Below are 8,357 nucleotides of genomic sequence, written 5' to 3'. Positions count from 1 at the left end.
CCATGGCCTGTGGTAGTCAGACCAGTTTGTAGGGTTAGCTCCATGCCCATCTCCATGATGGGGATAAACTGATTTTGAGGAACCTCTTTTCTCCTCATTTCTGTCGTGAGTGGTGAGAGGAGACAGCTCATTTAACTCCGTAAAACTGGAAAAGGCAGCAGCTCATTATCTTTTTCCTCCTTATGTGCTGTTCCTCTGTTCCTGGGATGTTTGGACAACAGATTACAAAAGGCAACCTGTTTGCTTCGGCTATACAGCCAAACCCATATGCTGTAAAAGGTTCCAGGCAGGAGGCAATCACAACCAAAGGCTGAAATTCAAGCTGGGTGGAAGCTTCTCTGCTTATGCTTATCACCCGCCCGTATTTGCTTTGATACATACTTAGAAAAGGTGGGGGTCCTATGTACAGTACTAACTGCTAAGAAAGCACTACAGGATTTCCTAATATTTCTCTAGACATGGATGCTCCCTGTGTTTCCAAATGGACATCTAGAAATCAAATCATTCAAAAGCAGGACACAGACCTATGAACTTGTTACTGTGGGATAACAGAGGCATGAACCTGCAGCACATCAGCTGGTCCATGGTAATTTCCCAACTCCATTTTCTTGTCCTGATTGTGGGAATGACAATCAAGTTGCTTTCATTAACTAGAAGGTAACAGACTGAAGGTGGGCATGCCTATGGAGCAGCTGCGAGTACCAGGTTCATATAACAGCCAGGGCCCCGCCATAGCTACCCCATTAGCACTGCTAGTTTGGCATGCACTCCTGCATCACACAACATCACCTTTCTCTGCTATCCTCCCTTTTCGAGCATGGCTGTGGCCATCCCTGCTCAGGCTTCACTCCATGATAACTTGTTAGCAAGTCCAAACCTTTCCAAAGGGTTGATACAAAAAATGTGACCTCTGGAGAATTCCCCAAATTACTCTTCCTGGCAACCTCTCCCAAACGTACAAAGACATGATTCTGCATAGGAAGCGCTACTTTGCCAATGCATAAACACAGGCAGATCCCTGTGTTGGAGAGCAGTCACTCAGCAATCTCTAACAGGGACAACGATCCGGCCATCCAAGTAACCGAGATCCCCACGCACTCGGCACGCACCATTCAGAGAGGAGAAAGTGCTGCTGTATTTCACGTTCCAGGGACGTGATTTTGCATGATGTGGAGGGCCCTTTATTCACATCACTGTCAAAGGGAGCTGAGGGTGCTCAACAGCTTGCCGGAATTGGTCTGGTATTGGTTACACCCCCAGCTATTTGAGGAAAAACTTGGCCTCTCAAAGCTCTCTGCCTCTCTCCTGTGCCTTTGTGTTCTCTAGAAGGTGAAGCGTAAGGGTATAAAAAGCTGCAAACAGTTCCTACCTCTGGAGACCAGGCATTTACTCTAAGAAAGAAAGACCAATTGCTTCCCAGAGCATTGTCCCTCCACATTAGAGAAAGGATTAAGCAGATACATTCAGCTATTCTAACAGATTTTCTTTAAACCTTGAATACGCCTCTCACACTCAGTAAGATAATCACATTAGTTTTGTCATTAAAAGATCCCTTTTATAGAAAGTACCTAAACCGCTTAAACCACCCAGAGAGGTCGCATACATTAGAAAACAACAAGACAAACGGAAGGGATTTGCTATTCCTGGTCTTAGTGTTTCACTGCACCTACTTTCTAAACTGGGGGATTGAACTAAAAGATTTTGCAAATTATCAGCAGAGGGGAAAGCACCAGAGAGCCAGGCAGCAGCCGGCCCCTCTTCCCGCCGCCAAGGCCCCAGGAAGGGAGCCCCTGCGGTTACAGATGAGAGAACAGGGCCCCGTCGGAGGAGCACTTGCTCCCCACTGAGGTATCGCCCTGTTATAACAGATGCCTACAGCAAACACATTCACAGTTAGAGATATCCCGTATCTCTCTCAACATCATAACCGGAGCATCCTGTCAGTCAGCTGGTTGACCTGGGACTGAAACCCAACTGCAAGATAACCGACAACTACCATAGTTATTTCTGCTTTGGGGGATGCGTACGTGGTAGCCACGCAAAAGGCCCGTGTGCCTTGGTTGCTCTGAGCAGCCTGTCCCTGCATCATGTCAGAGGACGGGGTAAATCTCCAGTGCAAAGCAGCCTGTCCCCACATCTGTGTGCTGGTGAGTCAAGAGAGTCCATAGCACATCCAGCTTAAGATTTGACGTTAAAAATTTGTTTGCTTGGGGGGGGGGGGGAATAAATAAAGGCTGACTTTAGGTAGTAAGATACGAATGTGGAAGCCTAAAGGCAGGGCTGCAGAATCAAAATGACTTAAGAGTACAAATCTATTGATATCAGTGGAGGCTGCAAGCAGATGCTCAGCATCTTTAAATTGAAAAACAAAAAAACCCACATTTTTCTTCAAAGAATCAAAGGAGAATCTTGACAAGCACTTAAGAACTGTAAATTTATCCCTGATATCATCCTCATTTCAAATCTTTCGCCTTCAATGCTCAATATTATTGTAATTATTGTAATACAATATAGACAGATTCTGTTAAACTGCACTGGCCAAAGCAAACAATTTGGCCTTTTAACATGGATAGTCTTAAAGTTTGTTTCGTAAAGAATGAATCATTTTTGTAAAACAATGACTTTATTTTAAAAACACATGAGCAAACAAAGACAAGGCTAGATTATAAAAAATATAGAGACAACAGTAGCAACACACAATAATATGCCATACATTAACACTGATGACACTATCATAGAAAATGACAGAGATAGAAAATAGGATTCAAATAAAGCCATCTAAACAATCATTTATAAAGTGTTATTAGGGACTAAAATATCACATGCATAGTTTCAACTTCAGAAAGATTTATATTTTATGGAACATCCATTCAGCAGTTTACTTCAGAACCATATGGCAAGTGTGTTACTCATCCAGCTCTGTGAGCACCTGTTTTACTGTTCCAACAGCACAAATCTGTCCCCACAGCAGTCCTATTCCAGTACAAGCAACTCCTTCAGCTTTGCCAAGGCTGCAAGGGCAAGTATTCAGGTTACAAATGTGAGCAGTATCAGGTAGATATTATTTTTGCTTTCAACTCAAGCAACCATAAAATTGTTTCATTTTTTTCCTCTAAACACATGGTTTCACAAAACGCATGCTACCCGTTACATTGGCTGAAGACAGCACAGATATGGTGTTCTCCTGAATCACAGGAGAGCTGAAATCTTGCACCCATTGCCTATCAAGAACAGCTTAGACACAGCTGGTCCTTTCTTGAGGTAGGCTTGGAGTATACGATCCCCTGAGCTCTTTCAACCCTATTTTTATGAGTCTTTCATACCATCCTCCTGATTGTCAGAAAGACATTATTCTACCATTTGTCCTGGAAGATGCTGATACATCAACTGTCAATGTGAAAAGCTTTTAACATACAGAAAACTCTTTAGGTTATTGATGTTTCCTTCCAACTCCATGGAGGTTAGATTCACGACAGCTAAAATACTCTCTTTAAGAGCAGATGTAGTAAAAATTTCTTTTATTTAAAGCACACTGACATTTGTCTGCAACACATCTGGTGTACAGACAGTATGGGATGCAAAACTTGCCCTTCATTCTCACTTTGCATGTACTTTTCCTGTGATTTGAGAATCATGTTCCAGGTTCCCAGAGGGGCTTTCTTTTCTGTAGCCTCCTTTGACAATGCAGTATTTGATTATTTTCAAGGTTAAAATTACCTACAAACACATCAAGGTGCAGGCAGAAGCTATGTAGCTTCTTCGCAACAACCTGCAGCCTTAGCCCTCCCTGATAAACATTTCAGGCTACACAGCCCAGTCAAACCTCCACTGGCCAGGTCGGTGGGTTGGTGTGACGGACTGTTAAGTCTGTCCACACAACCTTCATTGTCACTCACATGCAGGAAGTGTTGTTTGGCTGGGACTGGAATAAGCTTCCAAAATGAGGGCAACCAGTTAATACATCTGCTCCTCACTAGTTAGCTAAACCTCTCAAATAGGAAACTACCAAATGAGTGTAGAAACTCAAAACCTGTTATCTTAACTGTTGTGTGCATAACTGAGTATTAGCTCAAATATTGTCGCCTTCCCACTCTGAGCCAGGCATAAACAAGACAATACTTATATGTTTGCAGAACTTCAAATCTGCCTGGAGACAAAAATTTATGTCCTTACAAAATAAAATCCAGTTCCAGAAGCTCACATTTCTGTTGATACAAACTGCAGTTTTAGCAGTAAGATTCATGCTTTGGGTAGAGTTATCATTAATTCTTTTTTCCTTTTGCATTTTTCTGATCCATAGGAAACGTGCATTTTAATTCAAATCATTCATGACACATACCAAGGGCACGCATAAGCCTGAGAGGAAATATGGCTCATCGTTATATGATTGGGGAGGGAAGGGGGAAGACAGCAATTTCCAAAGATCCCTTCTGTTCTCACCTGCATGAAACAAGCAGGCAGAGCTAACATTTAGATGAGGTAGCCAAACAACACAGATAGTCTCTCGCTAGCATATATAAATGGGTACACAGATTTTAAGATGAACAGTTTTGCTTTTAAATACAATTCCTCAAAATTCAAAATTGAAAATGGCAGAGTTTAAGTTTCCTTAAAGGCAATTTTTTCTGCTAATGAAAAGAGGAAAAAAATAAAGGGAAAGAAAAAAAAGGAATGAAAGTTTCAATTACTTTGCTTGAAACTAATGGCGTTTTCCAAACACTAAACAAGTTGTTTCCTGAGAAAGAATAAGTTAGCCAGTAAGGGAGGAGGAGGAGGAGGAGACATAAGGCAGTTATGATATACAGTGGCTGTTAATTTGGACTGTTAACAGCCCACTGCATGAATCTCCCCACATCCATCTCCATACAACATTACAGCGTTTATTCTGAGAACATACACTCAGAACAACACTCTGTGCAGTTAGTGAGAGCTGGACCAGGCTCTTGCTTGTTCAGTTACAATCCATTTGTGATCCTAAAATCTATATTTATGCTTCTAAATTCCATTCCTTGCCTTTCAGTAAAACAGGTTATTACCATAAAGTAATAAATGCTTAAGATACAATGGTATTTTTTTAAAAAAATTTGACTTGTAACTCACAGTTGATTAGAAAACATTAATTTTTTTGGTTTTAAAAAATTCAAGGCCAACACATCATTATAAAGTACATGAGCAAGAGATGGGAGTATATTTACATCATGATACCAGAAAAAAAACGGACCTATTGGAAAAGGGACTGCCAGCAGCTTTCAGTCAACAGGTTTTAGGCAAGTTCTGAATAGCTCTTCCTTTCACCCCTATGATTCTTCTCTGGTCTTGCTCTCTATATGCTCTGAAGTAATAATCTTGCTCAAGACAGAGCAGGAGAGCTTCAGATCGCTGCATTTGAACATAAATGCCTTCTTTAAAACACCTGTTTCTAGAACACTAGAGCAAGATTACTATGCCAGGAACTATCAGAAGGAGAATAGGATTCACAGGAGTTTATTAAAAGATAAAATTTCAGTGTTAGGTATGCTTTGTTCCCAGAGAATGGGGGGAGAGTGGAAACAAAAAAGGCCACCTGGTGTCTTAGGAAAATACTCAACTATCAAAGCTGAGAATCTTTTCAACAGAATTGGAGTTTTAAGAGCCTCAGCCCAACAAGCCTTGCCCGCATCTTTCTGAAATGGAATTGTCCTTACAACTGCGAAGAATCCTTTCTGAAGGAGGGCTTCGGTGTGAATGAAGCCAAAGCTGGAAAACGAGGCGACTGCCCCAGCCATTTATTAACATCAAATATGCAGTCTCATGAATCAGGGCAGTTTGTCTGTTTTGGAAGCTTTGCAGAGAGCCCTAGTGCACCTGGCTTGTTGAGCTCAGCATCATGCTTTAGGCTGATCCAAGAGGATAGCTGCATTCTGTGTTTTGAATAGTTTGTCCCGCAAACTTTTTTTTTTTTTTTTTTAAAAAAAAGGCTTTTATTAAAGAGCTATCAGCAAACAGATCATGCAGAATTTCAACAATACACAGAATGGGGGGGAGGGGGACTCCACACAAGGCACAGCCCCTATTATTTGTCTCTTCATAAGATCTAGCCAGCACAAGTGTCACATTTGCTCTTCAAGAGAATAGCTGAGAAAGCTTCCTGATTTGAAAGAGCTAAGTGTTTGTGCAGAGGACATACACACATACATACACATGGACACACACACAGACACAAAATATAGCCAGAGTTTCTTTTTGACTACTGTTATCACTGTGACAGATATTCCAGGGTTAGGACAAACAGCAATGGAAGAAATAAAATCCTGGTGTAAATTGTGCATGCTCAGCAAGCTATCATCAAAGAGTTAGGGACCAGCCCTGATCATACAGTACAGAGTAGAATGGAAAAGCCACTTAAGGCAGCTTTGATTAATAAGCTGCCAGAAAACTAAGGAAGAAGTATTTACTTGTTTTCCAGCATTTATCCCTAAAGGTAGGGGCTGTTTTAGGGGTTTTTTTTGTTTTTTTTGTTTTTTTTTTTTAAAGGTTGGGGGGCAGTTGTTTGTTTTTAAATAAACTGCACAGCCAATTCCCCCTTCCCTTCTTCACCTCTCCAACAAACATCAGAGAGGTGATTTTTGTTTCTCTCATTCTCTCCATACCCCTGCCATGACAGTTTATTCCAGCTGAGGATGTCTGAAATTCAGTCCCACTGAAGGCAGCAGGAGCCGTGGACATTAACAGGACTGCCATTTAATCCATATATACGCTCTCCCAGCACCCAAGACAATAATCTAATGCGGTCAGAAAGGCATCAAGCCTAGAACAGGAACTCTACCATAAGGTGCAGCATTTGAGAACAGCAGAATAGGAAAGCAAGCCAGAGCAGGCAGCTCAATCCATGCACTTTATTAACCCAAGCGGGTTACTGGAGAATGCTCTCCATCTGTCTGTCCCTTCTCCTTTCCTGGGCACAAGCATCAGTGGTTAGCATTGCAAAGGAGGTGAGGAAGCAGGAGTGAGATATTAAGACAACTGCGTGATAAGGCCTGGCCCTGCTCCTAGCAAAGCCAACGGAGGTATAACAGCCACAGTTGTTACAGTACCACTTCAGTGGTTATGCCTGGCCTTCTCAATCCACTGCTTCATGTAATGGATTTCCAAGGCTCGAGCTTGCTGCACAGATTTGGGGTCGCAAGGGTTGCGGCTGCGTAGGTCCAGGTGATGAGCTCCATCTGGGATCACAATTGCCACGAGGGAATCAGAGATGTTCTGGGTCACCCCCCCGGCAGACCACGGATCCAGGCCACCATTGCTATAAGGGAAATAATACCTTATTAGGGTACATCTGCACAGCCAGCGGGGAAGCTACAGCTCACAAACATATGCAAAACTAGTTGAAAGTCAACATGGATAGGTACTGACAGAAACAGACCTCAGCCCTGTGTCAATGGCCTGTGCCCACCCCTCTTCCTCGATGGGCTTTCTTGACAGAGGTATGCAACTACTAGTAGCTTAAGCAAGGCTATCCTGCCATCAAGGATTATCTGCTGATTCAGGTAATAATCTGTAATAGCGCCGCAGCCTCTGGAGAAAAATCTGTTGCCCCACCATTGTCCTGAGAAGAGGATCAGGTTCCCCTGTACCAAAATACACTCAAATTCCAAAGCCAAAGCTCCTTGCTTTCCTTCTTCCAGTCTGTCATAAGCTAATAGCCAGCTCGACCCTTTAGGGCCTGAACTTTCAGGAAGTTCTACCTTATGCTGTCTCAGTCAGGTACCAGCCTGTTGTTTTTTGTTTTTGTTTTTTGCACATAAATGCTTGGACCTTTTGTTACTCCCCTTACTTCTCTTAACAACCACATCAAAACAAGCTTTTACTCCACAGGAATCTGTCTCCAATGACTCTTTCGCTGTGATGGGGCAGTCTAAAGCGATTTACTCCTCCCCCCAGTCAATGAACATATTCCAGGGACCTTATATCAGCCTCCAGATAATGCCTGGTCCATGGAGTAAACCAAACGCTGAATTGGGATTAGAGCTTTGCATCTCTCGTTCTTAGTTTTGGAATCAACCTAGCAATCCCTACTGCCTCTTATCTTCCTTTATCACACTGTTCTTACCAAATGTGGGTCCATCTTCCTGCATGAAATAGCCAACATCCATATATTTATGCAACCACACAAATCTAGATCTATTCTCCACTTAAAACACTAGACCTGCCCACATAAGAAAACAGTAGAGGTAGTTTACACTAATATACAGTAGTCTTCTAGGACAAGCAGCTAGAAAAACACCACAATGACAGCACCAAGAACCACAGAGATAATGAGTAAAAAGTGTTTATAGAAATGACTAAAAGTAAAAACCATATGCAGTTGGAGCTAATAT

The 8,357-nt window shown here is 42.2% G+C and overlaps 1 protein-coding gene across 1 annotated transcript in view; it reads right to left on the bottom strand.

Moving 5' to 3' along the window:
- Positions 1 to 2,604: 2,604 nt before the first annotated feature.
- Positions 2,605 to 8,357, bottom strand: part of PRCP (prolylcarboxypeptidase) — a 33,118-nt gene continuing 27,365 nt past the window's right edge. Inside the window, exon 9 of the mRNA XM_067317587.1 lies at positions 2,605 to 7,282. Coding sequence (XP_067173688.1) covers positions 7,078 to 7,282 — 205 coding nt within the window. The 3' untranslated portion in view covers positions 2,605 to 7,077. The remainder of the gene's footprint in view (positions 7,283 to 8,357) is intronic.

The sequence above is a fragment of the Apteryx mantelli genome, chromosome 1 (assembly GCF_036417845.1).
Source record: "Apteryx mantelli isolate bAptMan1 chromosome 1, bAptMan1.hap1, whole genome shotgun sequence".
Lineage (NCBI taxonomy): Eukaryota > Metazoa > Chordata > Aves > Apterygiformes > Apterygidae > Apteryx > Apteryx mantelli.
This window is presented reverse-complemented; position numbering and strand designations above follow the sequence as displayed.